At 45.1% G+C, this 21,460-nt stretch overlaps 1 protein-coding gene across 2 annotated transcripts; it reads left to right on the top strand.

The window, feature by feature from the left end:
• Positions 1-444: 444 nt before the first annotated feature.
• Positions 445-3,510, top strand: LOC123096262 (uncharacterized). Of its 2 annotated transcripts, none has more exons than XM_044517947.1 (2): positions 445-689; positions 1,057-3,510. In XM_044517947.1, exon 2 carries the CDS (start codon positions 1,169-1,171, stop codon positions 3,164-3,166), a length of 1,998 nt encoding a protein of 665 aa, XP_044373882.1. In that variant the 5' UTR covers positions 445-689; positions 1,057-1,168; the 3' UTR covers positions 3,167-3,510. The 2 variants fall into 2 exon arrangements, with proteins under 2 accessions (XP_044373882.1, XP_044373883.1); XM_044517948.1 differs by lacking the exon at positions 445-689 and adding an exon at positions 751-956.
• The last annotated feature ends 17,950 nt before the right edge of the window (positions 3,511-21,460 follow it).

Here is a 21,460-nt window from a genome sequence, read left to right as displayed (position 1 = left end):
GAGATAGTATTTGTACGGATCTGTAATTACATGTGCGAACAATCGTGACTTGCATGGACTTGCGTGACAACATAATTCTTTTGCTCAATATTATTCTACGTATATATGAGCAAGAAAGTGAAAGAATTATTATTATGAAATACTTTATGCATTATCATAGAACAAATCATTCCCTGTCGGTCAAAATACCATTTAAACAATATATTAACACAGAATCAACAAGTTACACTGATCTCAGTACTCTAAGGGCATTTCAGGGTTTTCACCAGCCCACAGTCGTTTCCACAGCTTCATTGCCAAACAGCTAACCTTCGCCACAACTGTTTCCTTGACACAGCAGTTTTGACAGCACAGCAAGTCCACAGCTGAATCTGTTGAAACTGAAGCCCAAACAAACACAGCCAAAATCTCTCCATCCACCGTTAGGCATGCCAGCGAACGATCCGGGCCGTAAAAAATCGTCGCCTCCATGGCTAGACTTTTCCCCTTCTTCCGTTATCCTTTCTTCCTCCTCCGTCCGACCCAACACTGTAACTAAAATCTCTTCTGTACCACCGCTGTGCCCTAGGGCCGCCGCCGTCCGACCCCGCCGCCCGTCCCCGGCCGTTCCCGTTCCATCGCGCCTCCCCTCCCACCTCCCCCCGCTGGCGTCTCCGCCCCGTCCGCAGCCTTGAACATTCGTTTTTCAGGTACGAGCTTTCTAGTCATCCAGTGCCTGCTCTTAATCCCGGACCAACCTTCACAAATTTTGGGTGCTCACCCGCCGCAACGTCTAGATCCACCCCTTATTTTCCATGGCTCGTAAGATTAGATTTTTCTGTTCTTCAGCACGCGAGATCGGTCTCAGTCCACGCCTCACGCCGTAGGACTTGCAAGCCAGCCTGCAGATTCAGTTTTCCTCCTAAAAAATGGGGGTTGGGGAGGGGTGGTGTGCCGCTTGATGGGCTCTTTCTCGCGTTAGTGAATTACGTGCTTGTGCTGACACTGTTACTTCTTGTACCACTGGAATGACTCTTTCTCGCGTTAATAGCTATGTGGTTGTGCTAATATTTGCAGGGCGGTGCTTCTGGAGGCCTGGAGCAAAATCTTTTCCGTCACTATCGAGTTGTCTGGTGTTTTTATCACTCAGAGTAAAGTAATTTAATCCGGCCTGTAGAGCTGCTCAATTATGGAGGATAGCCAGATATTAGTTCATGCGGAAGACAGTCAGGCTTTAGTTCGTGCGGAAGACAGTCAGGCTTTAGTTCATGCGGAAGACAGTCAGGCTTTAGTTCATGCGGAAGACAGTCAGGCTTTAGTTCAGGCGGAAGACACCCAGGTTTTAGTTCCGGCCGAGGACAATCAGGTTTTAGTTCAGGTGGAAGATGGCGATGTTCTAGTTGAGGGGGATGAAGACCAGATTTTACTCGAGCCAGAGAAGGACCCTGTACCGCGTGAGCAATTCCTTTTCATCGGCCAAGAGTTTACCAATGTTGACACTTGCCGGAGTGCCATCAAGGATATGGCTGTTGCTCTGCATTTCCAGCTCCGCGTCGTGAAATCGGACCGTAGCCGATTCATCGCCAAATGCAACACAGAAGGATGCCCGTGGCGTGTGCATGTGGCCAAGTGCCACGGTGTTCCAACTTTCACGGTCCGGACGTTGCAAGGAGAGCACACATGTGAGGGTGTTCAGGACCTACATCATCAGCAGGCCACTGTTAACTGGGTGGCTAGGTCTGTCGAGGCAAGGCTAAGAGATAATCCGCAGATTAAGCCAAAAGAGATATTGCAGGATATTCGGGATCAGCATGGGGTTGCTGTGTCTTATATGCAGGCATGGCGCGGAAAGGAGAGAAGCATGGCTGCTGTTCATGGTACCCTTGAGGATGGATATCGCCTTCTTCCTGCATACTGTGACCAGATTGGAAAGACAAATCCTGGTAGCGTTGCAGTATACAAAGGGGCTGGGCCAGAGAATTCCTTCCAACGGCTCTTTGTTTCATTTCATGCATCTATTTATGGTTTCTTAAATGCGTGTAGACCCCTTTTGGAAATTGACAAGGCAGATCTAAAGGGCAAGTATCTTGGGACATTGCTATGTGCTTCGGCTGTTGATGCTGATCACATGATGTTCCCTGTAGCATTTGGTGTTGTTGATTCTGAAAGTGATGAGAACTGGATGTGGTTTATCTCAGAACTGAGGAAGATGCTTGGTGTTAACACAGATAAGATGCCTGTCTTTACAATAATCTCTGAGAGACAACCACAGGTGGTTGAAGCTGTCGAGGTCAACTTCCCAACTGCTTTTCATGGATTTTGCTTGAGATACGTGAGTGAGAATTTCCGTGAGGAGTTCAAGAGTCCTAAACTTCTTAACCTTTTCTGGGGTGCCGTTTATGCTCTCACAACAGCAGAATTTGATTCAAAGGTAAAAGATATGATGCAAGTTCAAGATGTCATGCCATGGTTCCAGATTTTTCCACCAAACCTCTGGGCAGTTGCTTACTTTGAGGGTATCAGATATGGCCATTTTAGTCTTGGGATAACTGAGATATTATATAACTGGGCCCTGGAGTGTCATGAGCTTCCCATTGTGCAAACTGTTGAATACATCAGGCACCAACTAACCTGCTGGTTTACTGAACGTCACAACTTGGCACTATCCCTTAACTCAGTTCTTGTTCCATCTGCTGAGAAACTTATTTCTGAATCCATTTCTGATTCAAGATGTTATCAAGTACTCCGAGCAAACAAGGTGGAGTTTGAGATCGTGTCATCTGAGCGAACAAACATTGTGGATACTCAAACCAGGTTCTGCTCGTGCCGTCGGTGGCAAATTTATGGTATTCCATGTGCACATGCTGCTGCTGCACTACTTTCATGTGGTGAAGATCCTCGCCTGTATGCACATGATTGCTTTAGTGTAATGAAGTATAGGGAAACTTACTCTCAGCGGATCTATCCAATTCCAGACAGGATCCACTGGAGCAATTCGTCCTCTGGGCCGCGAGGCCTATACAAATCAGACATGATACTTCGCCCACCAAAGATCCGAAGGCCTCCTGGCCGTCCCAAAATGAAGATTCTCAAGATGGAAAGCTTGAAACGGCCGAAACGGATCGTTCAGTGTGGCCGGTGTCATCTTCTTGGGCATTCTCAGAAAAAGTGTTCATTACGAAGCTGACATATATTTCTATCCATCTCCCTTCTTTGATGTCCAATAGTATTAGTTTTCAGCAGTTCCCTTGTTGGCATTTGGCAAGGTAGGCAAAGTTCTTTCTGTTTCTTCATGTTAGAGAGTACTGTCATGTATCCGGCGATGATTATAGGTCCTTTTTCTGCACATATTTTCATGTAACACGGGGCGAGCTATCTCCCCTGTGACAGCTTCTCGTTAGTTACTTGTTATTCAAGTAGATAGAAGAAAGTGTGCTGGTTAATTGTTGGTGTTGAGAGGCTGTAAGCGAGGACTGACTTCTTAGAACCATGAACAGTTAAAATAATTACTATAACTGTTCCCTGTTTTTAGGTGCAAAATCCAGAAGAGTTTGTAAGCGTTAGTGCATATGTATGAATTTATGCTCAGATTTGTGAGGACCCTTCCCTGTTTCTTCCTATACATGCCTGCTTTTTATGACTGCAAAGTTGCATGGATACTATCATACATGAAAAAAGTTCAAACAATTATTATATGTGTTTGCTTTGTACAATGTTTAGCATAACAAGTTGTGCCGTGGGTGTCCTGTTTTTGGAAGTGACCATGTATGTTTTGGGGGAAGGCTGTAGATGATATTTTTCTTTACAGGTATTTTGTGCAGTGCGCATGCAGTTGTACTAAAGAAATTAGCCCTGCTTATATTATTCAGTAATGGTGATTGATTTGTGGACGTAAGTACTATCATCTGCCCAATTAAGCCTGCTACAGCGTTGGTATCTTCAGTCCTATATGCTTGTTTGACAGTTTGGGAATGCCACGTCTAGCTGCAAACGATATGGTTCACCTGGACCGGTGGGTTCGTTCACCTTCAAGATTTGCAAAAGAAACGTACATAGAAGAACAGGGTAATCGTATCAGTAGAATGAAAGCTATAGGAGGTCATGTCATATAGGAGGTGTATAATTTTTGGAAAACGTAACTGAAATTTTCAACCATGCATAGACTGAGGTGGAGACTAGTAGATGAGCATATTGAGTACACAAATGGGCAGATTGGTGCACGTAGCTCCTGCTTGCGGGTCTGACCATTTTGTGTCTTTTTATACACAGCTTTTTTTTTCTATATTTTTGCAAGTGGATGTTTCCAGGACATGAACCCGTGACCTCACGGTCACAAATTTATATTTATTATTCATAGAATGATTACATTTTGATTTTTTTGAACAAAAAGATCACAAATAAAGGGATGTGTAATATAATTTGTCTGCTTTCTTTTTTGAGAAACCGTATTCAGTTATATTCCAGCAGTTGGTAGCAATGGGTCGGGTTTGGATCGGGTTGAACAATATCAAATCCATATGCATATCCATGAAGACAGTCTTTGCCCACCCATAAAAAAATCCACGGGTGAAAAATTGTGTCCATGTCCAAACCCGATGGATATCCATACCCACTGGATATTCATTGGGTCCTCTCTAGACATATGGATATCCATACCCACTGGATATCCATTGGGTACTCTCTATAACACAATGTTAACATAAGCTCTTCCATTCTTCACTTCGTGGCATGCTAGGCTTCACCTATGGTAAATCAACCTCCACTAACAACATAAGAACATTTAGTATTTTTCTAACATATGAGAATGACGAGTCAGTTAACAAGGAGATAAAAATAAGGGAAGGGCGTTGGGGTATGTTACAGAGGGTATTGAATGCCAACTAATAAAAGTTATGACGGGGATTGTGTAATTTCTTTTGCATGTTTTGGATAACAAAGTATAAAATTGCAATAGGACATGTGACTGTGGGGTAGGGATAGCTGATTTTTGCCCATTAAGTCATACTATTGGGTCGGGTTTGGATATACCCACGGGTACAAGCTAATATCCATGCCCTACCCACGAGCAATCGGGTCGGGTTTGGGCGCTGCCCATGGACAGAAAAGCATATCCAAACCCTATCCATTCGGGTCGGATATCCATGGATATCCATGTCCATGGATAAAATTGCCATCCTTAGTTGGGTATGCAACCAATAGCATCTTGACTTTTTTTCTCCCCTCCCCCTCGACGGCAAGGGCAAACCCTCCACCCAGACTTTGTTGATGAGCCCGTAGATTCGCGTTCCCTTTCCCTGTCACTCCGGCGGCTGGTGGCTAGGAGGGGAATCCCGGTGCCTTCGCTCCAGCTAGTAGTTTAGGTTAGGTTTTTTAGTTCTTAAAGGTGCGGCGCTCACTTCTTTGAGTTTGTCTTTTGGGTTTTGATCCTCCTCGAGTTTGTCCATCTAGACGTAGTCGACGGAGCTGCGGCGTATATTTCTACAGTTTCCTTGGGGCGGCGAGGTTCGGGTTTCTTGTTGTGCATGTGCAACAACGAGATGTGATGTCAGTTGCTTAAGATCTATTTAAGGGTTCAACGATGACAACTGTGGCTCCAAGGCATTGGTCCGTAGTGGCACGTGCACAAAAACTTCCCGGTTGTCATAAATAAGGTCAAGCCGGCTCCGTTAGGGGAGCAACGGCAGCGTTGGTGGCTCATTCTAGCGGTAGTAAAATGGTCGTTTGGTTGTCTAGAGACCGACGTAATTTTTATTATGTTTTAGGTGTTTTGTACTTCTTGCAAACTTTTATAATGACACTGACCAACTGTGTGTGGTGGTGGTTATGTAGAGTAACATGGGCTCTGCTTCTACTGGTGATACCGGTACTGGGTTGGATTGTAGCAAACACTTGAGGCGGGCAGAGCCTTTCGCCGAGGTGGGAGATAAAGCGGCTTACAGCCGCGAGTTTCTGGACCTTGCAGACTGTTTCTAGTGGCTCTAGCTCGATGGTTGCCTTTATTTTCTCCGGTTTCGCCTCTATTCCATGCCAGGAAATGATGATACCGAAGAGATGGCCTATGGGAACCCCAAGATACACTTGTCGGGGTTCAGTTTCATTCTAAAGCGACGAAGGTTTGCTCTTGGTCGGCTAGCAGGTTGGCTTTGTCATGTGTCTTGAGACGACGTGAACGTATGCTTCCTACTGATTTGATCGTGGTGACATTTTCGCATTGTTCGCTGGTAGGTGGTGCATGTGTGCTTAAGTCCGAAAGGCATGGTGATGTAGCAACGTTCCGAAGGGTGTGATAAATGAGGTTTTCTTCTGATCTGACACCTTCATTCGAACTTGGTGATAGCCGGAGTAGGCATCCAGGAAATAGAGCTGCTTGCAACCCACGATAGAGTCGATCACTTGATCGATGCATGGTAGTGGGAACGAGTCTTTTGGACAAGCCTCGTTGAGTCGGTGTAGTCGATGCACATTTGACACAACAAGTTCTTCCTGGTCATTACCGGGTTGGACAACCACTCAGGGTGGGCAACCTCCTTGATAAAGCCGGTAGCTAGGAGCCGAGCTATTTCCACTACGGTTGCGCGACGTTTCTCTGTGGCGAAGTGTCGACGGGCCTCTTTGACCGGCATCGCATCCTTGCGGACGTCCATGCTGTGCTGGGTAATGCGCGGGGACACCAGACATGTCAGTGGGTCTCCAAGCGAAGATCCCAGTTATCCCAAAGGAATTGTATGAGCTCACCTTCTTGCTCCGGGCACAAGTCATCTCCTATGATAACTGTCTTGGCTGGGTCCTTCGAGTGCACTTGATGTTTCTTTGTTTCTTTCGTCGCTTGGAAGGCGGGTTGGGGCTTAGGCTTCCTAGACATTGAAGTGGTAGTCGGGTACAACGTCTTCTTGATTTCTTCCACCTCCGCTGTTGCGACATCAACCTTGACGTGCTCCAGGGTGGCGACATCTGCTTCTAGCTCTTTCTCGGTGTTGCCATTGACCGTGATGGTGTCATTTGGGCCCAGCGTTCTAGCTGTAAATAGGTGTAGGACGGCAACTCCATGAACTTTATATATGATGGCCTGCCTAGGATCGCGTTGTAGCTGCTCCGGAACAGAGTGACCTCGAAGCACAACTTTTCTAAGCGGAAGTTGTCCTCGTCCCTGAAGACTACCTCGAGAGATATTTGCCCCAAAGGTTGAACCTTCTTTCCTCGTGCAAAACCATGGAAGCCGGCTGGCGATGGGCATAAGCGGGATATGGAGATCCCCATCTTTGCAAGTTTGTTGGAGAAGATGATGTTGATTCGGCTACTCCCATCCATTAGGATTTTGGGGAGGCCGTGGACGCCGACGAGCGACTCTAGCACCAAGGCGAATTTCCCTGGGTGAGGGATGCAGTCCGAGTGATCGAAAACGATCGAATGTGGCGGCGGAGTCAGACCACTCCATGTATTTTGTATGAGCTGTCGTGGTCGTTACGTAGACTATTCTGCGTGTGAGCTTTTGGGCTCGCCGTAGGCACTCCTTGCGTCGGGGCGAGCTAGTGGGTTGTTGAAGATCCAGTCATCATAGATTTTGCCAAGATCGGCGTTACTCTGTGTGTCGGTGGCGACGACGAGACACAGAGGCATACAATGTCGCCATGCCGTTCGAAGGTGAATTCAAGGCTTCCATGTGCATGGTTTGGGCGGGGGTGGGCGGCTTGTCGTTGTAGAGCCCACAAACCCCATCTGCGATGAGTTTGATGGAGCGGAAGATGATGCTCTGGCATGGCCTAAACTCACCGGGCATGGTTAAATATTCAATTTTGGGTTCGGTCTCTGACCGGCGCAACCCCTGTTTGGCATGTCAAGTAATGGTACTAAAATTTGTCAGCAGCCTTGGTATGGTGTGGAGCACAACTGGATGTTCAAGAGTAGATCACACGAAAGGATTTTACCTAGGTTTGAGCCCTCATGGTCGAGGTAAAACCTGTTGGGGAACGTAGTAATTTCAAAAAAATTCCTACGCACACGCATCATGGTGATGCATAGCAACGAGAGGGGAGAGTGTGTCCATGTACCCTCATAGACCGAAAGAGGAAGCGTTAGCACAACGCGGTTGATGTAGTCGTACGTCTTCACGATCCGACCGATCAAGTACCGAACGCACGACACCTCCGAGTTCTGCACACGTTCAACTCGATGACGTCCCTCGAACTCCGATCCAGCCGAGCTTTGAGGGAGAGTTCCGTCAGCACGACGGCGTGGTGACGATGATGATGTTCTACCGACGCAGGCTTCGCCTAAGCACCGCTACGATATTATCGAGGTGGATTATGGTGGAGGGGGGCACCGCACACGGCTAAGAGATCCAAGAGATCAATTGTTGTGTCTCCAAGGGGTGCCTCCCTCCCCGTATATAAAGGAGTGGAGGAGGGGGAGGGGGCCGGCCACCCTAGGCGCGCCCCATGAGGACTCCTACTCCCGGTGGGAGTAGGACTCCTCCCTTCCAAGTGGGAGTAGGAGAGGAGAGGGAAGGAGAGAGAGGGGGAAAGGAAAGGGGGGCGCCGCCCCCCTCCTTGTCCAATTCGGACTGGGGGGAAGGGGGCGCGCGGCTGCCCTTGGCCGCCCCTCCTCTTCTCCACTAGGGCCCAATAGGCCCATTAGTCTCCCCGGGGGTTCCGGTAACCCCCGGTACTCCGGTATATGCCTGAAACTCCCCGAAACCATTCCGGTGTCCGAACATAGTAGTCCAATATATCGATCTTTACGTCTCGACCATTTCGAGACTCCTCGTCATGTCCGTGATCACATCCGGGACTCTGAACAACCTTCGGTACATCAAAACACATAAACTCATAATATAACCGTCATCGAACTTTAAGCGTGCGGACCCTACGGGTTTGATAACTATGTAGACATGACTGAGACACGTCTCCGGTCAATAACCAATAGCGGAACCTGGATGCTCATATTGGCTCCCACATATTCTACGAAGATCTTTATCGGTCAAACCGCATAACAACATACGTTGTTCCCTTTGTCATCGGTATGTTACTTGCCCGAGATTCGATCGTCGGTATCTCAATACCTAGTTCAATCTCGTTACCGGCAAGTCTCTTTACTCATTCCGTAATACATCATCCCGCAACTAACTCATTAGTTACAAAGCTTGCAGGGCTTATAGTGATGCGCATTACCGAGTGGGCCCAGAGATACCTCTCCGACAATCGGAGTGACAAATCCTAATCTCGAAATACGCCAACCCAACAAGTACCTTCGAAGACACCTGTAGAGCATCTTTATAATCACCCATTTACGTTGTGACGTTTGGTAGCACACAAAGTGTTCCTCCGGTAAACGGGAGTTGCATAATCTCATAGTCATAGGAACATGTATAAGTCATGAAGAAAGCAATAGCAGAATACTAAACAATCAAGTGCTAAGCTAACGGAATGGGTCAAGTCAATCACATCATTCTCCTAATGATGTGATCCCGTTAATCAAATGACAACTCATGTCAATGGCTAGGAAACATAACCATCTTTGATCAACGAGCTAGTCAAGTAGAGGCATACTAGTGACACTCTGTTTGTCTATGTATTCACACAAGTATTATGTTTCCGGTTAATACAATTCTAGCATGAATAATAAACATTTATCATGATATAAGGAAATAAATAATAACTTTATTATTGCCTCTAGGGCATATTTCCTTCAGTCTCCCACTTGCACTAGAGTCAATAATCTAGATTACACAGTAATGATTCTAACACCCATGGAGCCTTGGTGCTGATCATGTTTTGCTCGTGGAAGAGGCTTAGTCAACGGGTCTGCAACATTCAGATCCGTATGTATCTTGCAAATTTCTATGTCTCCCACCTGGACTTGATCCCGGATGGAGTTGAAGCGTCTCTTGATGTGCTTGGTTCTCTTGTGAAATCTGGATTCCTTTGCCAAGGCAATTGCACCAGTATTGTCACAAAAGATTTTCATTGGACCCGATGCACTAGGTATGACACCTAGATCGGATATGAACTCCTTCATCCAGACTCCTTCATTTGCAGCTTCCGAAGCAGCTATGTACTCCGCTTCACACGTAGACCCCGCCACAATGCTTTATTTAGAACTGCACCAACTGACAGCTCCACCGTTCAATGTAAACACGTATCCGATATGCGATTTAAAATCGTCCGGATCAGTGTCAAAGCTTGCATCGACGTAACCATTTATGACTAGCTCTTTGTCACCTCCATAAATGAGAAACATATCCTTAGTCCTTTTCAGGTATTTTAGGATGTTCTTGACCGCTGTCCCCTGATCCACTCCTGGATTACTTTGGTACCTCCCTGCTAAACTTATAGCAAGGCACACATCAGGTCTGGTACACAGCATTGCATACATGATAGAGCCTATGGCTGAAGCATAGGGAACATCTTTCATCTTCTCTCTATCTTCTGCAGTGGTCGGGCATTGAGTCTTACTCAACTTCACACCTTGTAACACAGGCAAGAACCCTTTCTTTGCTTGATCCATTTTGAACTTCTTCAAAACTTTGTCAAGGTATGTGCTTTGTGAAAGTCCAATTAAACGTCTTGATCTATCTCTATAGATCTTGATGCCCAATATGTAAGCAGCTTCACCGAGGTCTTTCATTGAAAAACTCTTATTCAAGTATCCTTTTATGCTATCCAGAAATTCTATATCATTTCCAATCAGTAATATGTCATCCACATATAATATCAGAAATGCTACAGAGCTCCCACTCACTTTCTTGTAAATACAGGCTTCTCCAAAAGTGTGTATAAAACCATATGCTTTGATCACACTATCAAAGCGTTTATTCCAACTCCGAGAGGCTTGCACCAGTCCATAAATGGATCGCTGGAGCTTGCACACTTTGTTAGCTCCCTTTGTATCGACAAATCCTTCTGGTTGCATCATATACAACTCTTCTTCCAGAAATCCATTCAGGAATGCAGTTTTGACATTCATTTGCCAAATTTCATAATCATAAAATGCAGCAATTGCTAACATGATTCGGACAGACTTAAGCATCGCTACGGGTGAGAAAGTCTCATCATAGTCAATCCCTTGAACTTGTCGAAAACCTTTTGCAACAAGTCGAGCTTTATAGACAGTAACATTACCGTCAGCGTCAGTCTTCTTCTTGAAGATCCATTTATTCTCAATGGCTTGCCGATCATCGGGCAAGTCAACCAAAGTCCACACTTTGTTCTCATACATGGATCCCATCTCAGATTTCATGGCCTCAAGCCATTTTGCGGAATCTGGGCTCACCATCGCTTCTTCATAGTTCGTAGGTTCGTCATGGTCTAGTAACATAACCTCCAGAACAGGATTACCGTACCACTCTGGTGCAGATCTTACTCTGGTTGACCACGAGGTTCAGTAGTAACTTGATCTGAAGTTTCATGATCAATATCATCAGCTTCCTCACTAATTGGTGTAGGTGTCACAGGAACCGGTTTCTTTGATGTACTACTTTCCAATAAGGGAGTATGTACAGTTACCTCATCAAGTTCTACTTTCCTCCCACTCACTTCTTTCGAGAGAAACTCCTTCTCCAGAAAGGATCCAAATTTAGCAACAAAAGTCTTGCCTTCAGATCTGTGATAGAAGGTGTACCCAACAGTTTCCTTTGGGTATCCTATGAAGGCACATTTCTCCGATTTGGGTTCGAGCTTATCAGGTTGAAGCTTTTTCACATAAGCATCGCAGCCCCAAACTTTAAGAAACGACAACTTTGGTTTCTTGCCAAACCACAGTTCATAAGGCGTCGTCTCAACGGATTTAACGTGAATGCAGCCGTCTCTAAAGCATAACCCCAAAATGATAGCGGTAAATCAGTAAGAGACATCATAGATTGCACCATATCTAGTAAAGTACGATTACGACGTTCGGACAGAGCATTATGCTGTGCTGTTCCGGGTGGCGTGAGTTGCGAAACTATTCCGCATTGTTTCAAATGTAGACCAAACTCTTAACTCAAATATTCTCTTCCACGATCAGATTGTAGAAACTTTATTTTCTTGTTACGATGATTTTCCACTTCACTCTGAAATTCTTTGAACTTTTCAAATGTTTCAGACTTATGTTTCATTAAGTAGATACACCCACATCTGCTTAAATCATCTGTGAAGGTGAGAAAATAACGATGCCCGCCGCGAGCCTCAACATTCATCGGACCACATACATCTGTATGTATGATTTCCAACAAATCTGTTGCTCGCTCCATAGTTCCGGAGAACGCGTTTTAGTCATCTTGCCCATGAGGCACGGTTCGCAAGTACCAAGTGATTCATAATCAAGTGGTTCCAAAAGTCCATCAGTATGGAGTTTCTTCATGTGCTTTACACCAATATGACCTAAACGGCAGTGCGACAAATAAGTTGCACTATCATTATCAACTCTGCATCTTTTGGCTTCAATATTATGAATATGTGTATCACTACTATCGAGATTCAACAAAAATAGACCACTCTTCAAGGGTGCATGACCATAAAAGATATTACTCATATAAATAGAACAACAATTATTCTCTAATTTAAATGAATAACCGTCTCGCATCAAACAAGATCCAGATATAATGTTCATGCTCAACGCTGGCACCAAATAACAATTATTCAGGTCTAAAACTAATCCCGAAGGTAGATGTAGAGGTAGCGTGCCGACCGTGATCACATCGACTTTGGAACCATTTCCCACGCGCATCGTCACCTCGTCCTTAGCCAATCTTCGCTTAATCCGTAGTCCCTGTTTCGAGTTGCAAATATTAGCAACAGAACCAGTATCAAATACCCAGGTGCTACTGCGAGCATTAGTAAGGTACACATCAATAACATGTATATCACATATACCTTTGTTCACCTTGCCATCCTTCTTATCCACCAAATACTTGGGGCAGTTCCGCTTCCATTGACCAGTCTGTTTGCAGTAGAAGCACTCGGTCTCAGGCTTAGGTCCAGACTTGGGTTTCTCTCCTGAGCAGCAACTTGTTTGTTGTTCTTCTTGAAGTTCCCCTTCTTATTCCCTTTGCCCTTTTTCTTGAAACTGGTGGTCTTGTTGACCATCAACACTTGATGCTCCTTCTTGATTTCTACCTCCGCAGCCTTTAGCATTGCGAAGAGCTCGGGAATCGTCTTATCCATCCCTTGTATAGTTCATCACGAAGCTCTTGTAGCTTGGTGGCAGTGATTGAAGAATTCTGTCAATGATGCTATCATCCAGAAGATTAACTCCCAGTTGAATCAAGTGATTGTTATACCCAGACATTCTGAGTATATGCTCACCGACAGAACTATTCTCCTCCATCTTGCAGCTGTAGAACTTATTGGAGACTTCATATCTCTCAATCCGGGCATTTGCTTGAAATATTAACTTTAACTCCTGGAACATCTCATATGCTCCATGACGTTCAAAACGTCGTTGAAGTCCCGGTTCTAAGCCGTAAAGCATGGCACACTGAACTATCGAGTAGTCATCAGCTTTGCTCTGCCAGACGTTCATAACAACTGGTGTTGCTCCTGTAGCAGGTCTGGCACCTAGCGGTGCTTCCAGGACGTAATTCTTCTGTGCAGCAATGAGGATAATCCTCAAGGTACGGACCCAGTCCGTGTAATTGCTACCATCATCTTTCAACTTTACTTTCTCAAGGAACGCATTAAAATTCAACGGAACAACAACACGGGCCATCTATCTACAATCAACATAGACAAGCAAAATACTATCAGGTACTAAGTTCATGATAAATTTAAGTTCAATTAATCATATTACTTAAGAACTCCCACTTAGATAGACATCCCTCTAATCCTCTAAGTGATCACGTGATCCAAATCAACTAAACCATGTCCGATCATCACGTGAGATGGAGTAGTTTCAATGGTGAACATCACTATGTTGATCATATCTACTATATGATTCACGCTCGACCTTTCGGTCTCAGTGTTCCGAGGCCATATCTGCATATGCTAGGCTCGTCAAGTTTAACCTGAGTATTCCGCGTGTGCAGCTATTTTGCACCTGTTGTATTTGAACGTAGAGCCTATCACACCCGGTCATCACGTGGTGTCTCAGCACGAAGAACTTTCGCAATGGTGCATACTCAGGGAGAACACTTATACCTTGAAATTTAGTGAGAGATCATCTTATAATGCTACCGTCAATCAAAGCAAGATAAGATGCATAAAAGATAAACATCACATGCAATCAATATAAGTGATATGATATGGCCATCATCATCTTGTGCTTGTGATCTCCATCTCCGAAGCACTGTCATGATCACCATCGTCACCGGCGCGACACCTTGATCTCCATCGTAGCATCGTTGTCATCTCGCCAACTTATGCTTCTAGGACTATCGCTACCGCTTAGTGATAAAGTAAAGCATTAAAGGGAGATTGCATTGCATACAATAAAGCGACAACCATATGGCTCCTGTCAGTTGCCGATAACTCGGTTACAAAACATGATCATCTCATACAATAAAATTTAGCATCATGCCTTGACCATATCACATCACAACATGCCCTGCAAAAACAAGTTAGACGTCCTCTACTTTGTTGTTGCAAGTTTTACGTGGCTGCTACGGGCTGAGCAAGAACCGTTCTTACCTACGCATCAAAACCACAACGATAGTTCGTCAAGTTAGTGCTGTTTTAACCTTCTCAAGGACCGGGCGTAGCCACACTCGGTTCAACTAAAATTGAAGAAACTGACACCCGCCAGCCACCTGTGTGGAAAGCACGTCGGTAGAACCAGTCTCGCGTAAGCGTACGCGTAATGTTGGTCCGGACCGCTTCATCCAACAATACCGCCGAACCAAAGTATGACATGCTGGTAAGCAGTATGACTTGTATCGCCCACAACTCACTTGTGTTCTACTCGTGCATATAACATGTACGCATAAAACCAGGCTCGGATGCCACTGTTGGGGAACGTAGTAATTTCAAAAAAATTCCTACGCACACGCAAGATCATGGTGATGCATAGCAACGAGAGCGAAGAGTGTGTCCACGTACCCTCGTAGACCGAAAGCGGAAGCGTTAGCACAACGCGGATGATGTAGTCGTACGTCTTCACGATCCGACCGATCAAGTACCGAACGCACGACACCTCCGAGTTCTGCACATGTTCAACTTGATGCGTCCTTCGAACTCCGATCCAGCCGAGCTTTGAGGGAGAGTTCCGTCAGCACGACGGCGTGGTGACGATGATGATGTTCTACCGACGCAGGGCTTTGCCTAAGCACCGCTACGATATTATCAAGGTGGTTTATGGTGGAGGGGGGCACCGCACACGGCTAAGAGATCCAAGAGATCAATTGTTGTGTCTCCAAGGGGTGCCTCCCTCCCCGTATATAAAGGAGTGGAGGAGGGGGAGGGGGCCGGCCACCCTAGGCGCGCCCCAGGAGGAGTCCTACCACTACAAAAAAATACACTTCCGTGATGATACGTGTTTGTCACAGTAGGTCATGTTTTCTGTCATGCATGTACATCCATGACAAATTTATGACAGAATCAAGATAGTCATACCTGTGCTGTCGTAGAAGTGTTCCATGACATTACCAAAATTATCATCACGGAAGTGTCCACTTCCATGACGATAAATCACGCGTCATAGAAGTGCTTTCGTCAAGGGTGACCGACACGTGGCATCCACCGTAACGGAACGCCGTTAAGCTATCGGGTTCGGTTTTGGATCCGATAACCCGTTAACAGCCCCGACCAATGGGGATTTTCCACGTGTAAAATCATCATTGGCTGGAGGAAACACGTGTCAGCTCACCGTTGGAACAGACGTCATCCACTCATTGGACCCAAAGCGCCTATGATACGTCGACACGTGGCAAGGCCCAACAGAGGCCCATTCCTGTGAAAAGGCCGGCCCGTTTGACTTGGTCAAAAGGTGGCGGGCCGGCCCACGGCAAGCCTGTTAACGACCTGTTCGCATATAGCCCATTTACAGCCTGCTAACCAGGGCCCGTTTACGGCCTATCCGAATTAGGCCCAGTAGCGTCATCTGGGCCGTCTAATATAATTCCAGCCCGTTTTAACTTCCGGCCCATGTATGGCCCATGACGTCTTTTGGCCCATATGAGGCCCTTAGTAACCCTCGTCCCATTAACGGCCCGTGGTAAAACTGGCCCGTAATGAACAGTGTATCACTTTATACCCATTAACGACCCATTATTCCGTTGGGCCGTTTCCAGCCCATGTTATCTTTCGGCCTTCTTAGGGCCCATTTATTCTTGGGCTCATTTCCAGCATTCGTTTACTTTTGGCCTGTTACTGTCATTTTCAGCTTGTGGGCCAAATACAGCCCGTGGTTACAGTCGCCCTGTTTGTGGCCCATTAATACGTTGGGCCGTTTTCATAACGTCATCAAATACAGCCTATTAACGATGGCCCGTTATGGTCGGCCCATGAACGGACGATTTCAACTCTAGCCCATTTACGGCCATAATGTGGTCTGTTATTGGCCCATGTTTGGCCAACCGATCATACGGCCCGTAGAAGGCCCATTGATGATACGGCCCGTAGAAGGCCCATTGTGTCTACGCCCCGTAGAAGGCCCATTGTGTCTACGCCCCGTAGAAGGCCCATTGTGTCTACGGCCCTTAGAAGGCCCATTGTTTCTATGGCCCGTAGGAGGCCTACAGTAAATATGTAGCCCATTGTTAATGTGGCCTAGTTTAAAAAAATAGGTTATTTCGGCCACTAGCAAACCGCGGAAAAAGAACTGCACTGACTACAAGAAAACAAATAAACAAGACAATAGAAATAAATAAACAAGTAACTTACGCTAGGCTATCACGGCTATTACACATATTACATCCACTGGGCATCAAAGTTCGCCACCAGTGCAAATATAGGGAACAAAGCAGCATATAAACGCCGCAGCAAAACAAGTCCAGAACTGAAACCACTTCAGAAGAGCTCAAGAAACAATATCCTGGGTACCCATAATGCTGGCAAGATGCTTAGCAAGCTTATTAACTTTCTCTTGTTTAGTGCTTAAATCCTCCAGCACTTGCTGTTGCACCAGAAAGTATGCATTTGAATTCTGCAGGGACTTCCTCAGTCCTTCGGCTTCCTGTCGCATAACATCTGATCGATGTCTTTCAACTTGAAGTTGAGACTCAAGAAGCCGAACTGATTCAGGCAGCGAGTACGAAGAGCTGGTGCCAGCAGTAGTAGCCAGTAACTCGAACACTACATCAAGACAGGACTTTGGGGTTGTCTCAGTGTCTTCAATATAGTTTTTATCAGCTTTCTTGGAGAACAACAGGGATGTCTCACTATCTTGAACCTGATCTGCATTACTTCCTTTACCATTGCATAACGGGGTACTCTTCTCCAATATTTTATCCGCGTTCTAAAGGAGAAACAAACAAACACATCACAGGTTTACAATGTAGTATATGAAACTCATTTTGGTAAACCAGTTCAGTAGTAAGGTGGACAAGATAACAGCATGAAACAAACATATATCTATGTAGTATGGTCACTGTATGGTCTATATCATTCTAGTTTATGTTGCCAAATCAAGATAGATACAGTTTGAATCATATCTATTTAAGACAAAGCAGCATAGACAGAATATAAGTGTGGGAAACTACACAGCAATAACAACACTTGTAATGTGCATGGCATGAGAACATAACTGTTTATTCAATTGAAACTGAAATCAACATAGAGCAAGTTACAACAGCAAACACGTTAAAGAAACAGGTTTAAAACATACCTGTTGCGGCATTGGAGTTTCAATTGCATCCTTCAAATTTGAAATTAGTTGGTATGAGTAAATACAGTGATGCAAGAGTAAAGTAGTATGAACCATAGCTATGGAACCTGACCTGAGAACAATTCTTCTTCTGCTTTAAGCGTTGACTTGGGGTTCGGAGTGGTGGTCCTCGTGCTTTGGGCACTGCAGTTGCCTTACTAACTGCTCGTGTTTGGGTGCTCTGTGGTGGAGACGATGCTGTGTCAACGGGAACTAGGTTACTATCTGCTGGGGTTGGGGTTAGAAGGGGTGTAGCTGGTTCTCTGTCCAACTAGGTAGGGGTACAATCTGCGTGAGTCTAGGTTATGTGTGGTGGGGCTGGTTCTTGGGCAAGTACAACCGTGGTTCTATCTCCATCGACAGGTAGCACGATCTTTTCTAAAGACCGTGTTTTTACTCCCACAGATACTGCCATCACCCCCTCGAATTGAAATGGCTGATAAACAAGAAAAGTAATTGAATGTACAGACATTGTAAGATAGACAGGTGCAATGGATAGTAGGGAAGAAAACATGGCATGAAATAATTCACATTTATGTTGTCTAACCAAACAGAATAGCAGGACATAATTTCAAATATATGATGGCTAATTAAACAGGATAGCATGACACAATTTCACATGTATGATGGCTAACTAAACAGGATAGAATGACATACTTCAAAATATGATGACTATGTAAACATGATGACATGATATAACTATACGATGTGTCTATTGAAGTGGTTGGCATGCCATAAATCACAAACATGCCGTCGATGGAAACATGATGGCATGATATAATTCACGGATAGAATTACATAATTCAAAATATGATGACTATGTGAACAGGATGAGATGATATAACTATATTATGTCTTTAGAAAATGGGTTGGCATGCCATAATTCAGATACATGCTGTCTATGTAAACATCATGGCATGATATAATTCAAATATATGATTTATATACTAAGGAAGTGAGCAGAGGGCAATCGCATATATGATGTGTCAACTAAGGAGATGGCATTCAACATCGTGTATATGATGTAAAAACTAAGCATTGCAATACAACATATGCATGATATGAGTAATATAACTCTGCCAAGTTTGAGCATACACCTCAGGGGGATAATAGGACCGGTCATCTGCCTCTGAATCCTCCTCTAAAGAGCTATCTGTAACCAGCAACATATCTGCTTCACCAGGTAGCATTGTCTGCTCTGAAGACCTTGTTTTCACTCCAGATTTCTCCATCACCAATTCAAATGGCTGATGCACAGGAAGAGCAGTTGAATATACAAACATTGTCGACAAAAGCAATGAGAAATACAGAAAAGGACGGCATGATATAATTCACATATATGACACTTGGCTAAACAACATGGCATTGCATAATTCACATATATAATGCCTTGCAACAAGATAGCTTTGCATAATTCACATATATAATGTCTTGCAAAAAGATGGCATTGCATAATTCACATATATGGTAATTAGACACTAAACAGGTGGCATTCACACAAATCATGTCTAAACTAAGCAAATGACATAGCAATGCAAGATACCATACGCATGATATGAGCAACATAACCCTGCCAAGTTAGAGCATGCACCTCGGGGGGGGGGGGATAGGACTGGTCATCTGTCTCTGAATCCTCCTTTGAGGAGCTATCCGTAACCAGTGAGATATGCGCTTCGTCAGATAGCATAGTCTTCTCTGAAGACCTTATTTTCACTCCAGAATTTTCCATCACCGTGTCAAATGGCTGATGCACACGAAGAGTAGTTGAATGTACTAACATTGTTGACAAATGTAATACGTAACGGAAAAAAAGGATGGCCTGATATAATTCACATATAAGATGACTGGCTAAGCAGGATGGCATTGCAAAATTCACATATATGATGCCTGGCTAAACAAGATGGAATTGTATAATTCACATAAACGATGAATAAACTAAACAGATGGCATTCACACAAAGCATGTCTAAACTAAGCAGTTGACATATTTGATGTATAAAGTAAGCAATGCAAGGCACCATATGCATGATATAACCAACATCAGCATGCCAAGTTAGAGCGAAGACCTCATGGGGTAAATAGGAGTGGTCTTCTGCTTCTGAATCCCCCTCAGCATAGTTATCTTCCTCTTGATTACGATCCGAAATGGGTGGAGGGGGGGCTGCCTTTGCACCCACCATGGAGCGACATCTGCATGAAATTTTATTGCCACGCAAGGCTCGTCTCTTTTGCTCTACATGTTCAGTTCCATTGTGTACAATAACTGACATGCATAGGAATAAAACATAGTGAGATTATGTAAGGAGTGCATGCACAAATCCAGAGTGATGGTAGCAAACTGTGGATAGACCCAAAACCAATGATAGCAGGCAGGTAATAGCTTTAGTTAAAAAATACAGATAATGGCTCCTTTAATGTTTGTTTGCACCCAACATGAAACTCATAGTAGACACCCGAGATTAACTAGATAGTAGACAGATAGTACTGATTGCTGCCCCAATATGTACCCCACAACCATTTAAAAACTCAAGTTTCAGCATAAGTTTGAACCTGAGTCGGAGTCTAATAGGTGAACACGACGATAAAGTAGCATGTCATCATATTAAGCGATGCATAACGTAAGCAGACACGGAAGAGTGCGACCTCTCTTGCGGACCCGTGTAGTCCTCAAGGTCATCTGCTCAGTTGATGATGGTAATGCAGTTGTCGTGGCTGCCGGCGGCGGGGAAGAAGATCTGAGGCGGCGAAAGACAGTCTGGAGAGCGGATCCCTACTGTGGTGAACCCTTCCGTCGTTGGAGCAGCTGAGCTGGGGTGGAACACAGCACCGCAGGAGCAGGACAAACCACACAAGGTTTTCTTTGACACATATCTGTAACAGAAGTAATTGTGTAAGGGCTTGTTTGAATTTGAGGATTCTAACAATGCAGGGATAGGAAATAGACAGGAATAGGATAGGAATGCACGTGCAAAACAGAGAATTTAAAAACACAGGATTTCTGCCAATCTGGGTGTTTGGTTCACAAGAATTGGAAGATCACAGGATGCAAACAAGTATGGTGAGATTAAGTCAAACCACAAGAAGTGTACAACCTCTTTGGCGAAGCCATGTCGATCTCAGCGTGATTGGGTTGGCCGGTGAGGATGCTCCGGCTGACTTGGCTGTCGGAGGAGGGGAAGAAGATCTTAGGCGTCTGGAGATGAAGCCCGAGGTACTACTCCGCTGTGATGGAGGGTTTCGTCGTTGGAGCAGCTCCGGTGAGTTGTACGACGCCGAGGCTGAAGCAGGACAAGAGAGACAACGTTAACCTGAGTGGAATTCTAATAGCATCTCCAATAGATGACGTAAAATACATAACCACCAAGTGCTAGATGTATACATCAGCCGCTCATCTCTGAACTTAACTGTCGAAACTGAATTTAACTGTCGAAACTGAACTTAACTGTCGAAACTGAATTTTGCTCTCGAAACTGAATTTTACTGTCGAAACTGAACGCACTAGAGGTGAGGCTACACGTCAGTCGACTAACTTTTTCATCTCTGGTCAGTCGATTTTGCAGCCGTTGGATACGAAATCAAGGGCCTGTAGTTCATGTTCAACCTCCACCCCCCTGAGCCGCCAGCCACCACCGGCCAAACAGCCGCCCCGCCCGCCCCGAAAACACTCCCCACCGCCGGTCCGACGCCACCCCAGCTATCCCTCTAGCCCC

Source organism: Triticum aestivum, chromosome 4D, assembly GCF_018294505.1.
Source record: "Triticum aestivum cultivar Chinese Spring chromosome 4D, IWGSC CS RefSeq v2.1, whole genome shotgun sequence".
Lineage (NCBI taxonomy): Eukaryota > Viridiplantae > Streptophyta > Magnoliopsida > Poales > Poaceae > Triticum > Triticum aestivum.
Note: the sequence above shows the minus strand (reverse complement) of the source record. Positions and strands in the feature narration are given on the sequence as shown.

Bases quoted from the DNA above. Each gene is read 5' to 3' on its own strand.
- LOC123096262 (XM_044517947.1), top strand. From the start codon at position 1,169: ATGGAGGATAGCCAGATATTAGTTCATGCGGAAGACAGTCAGGCTTTA.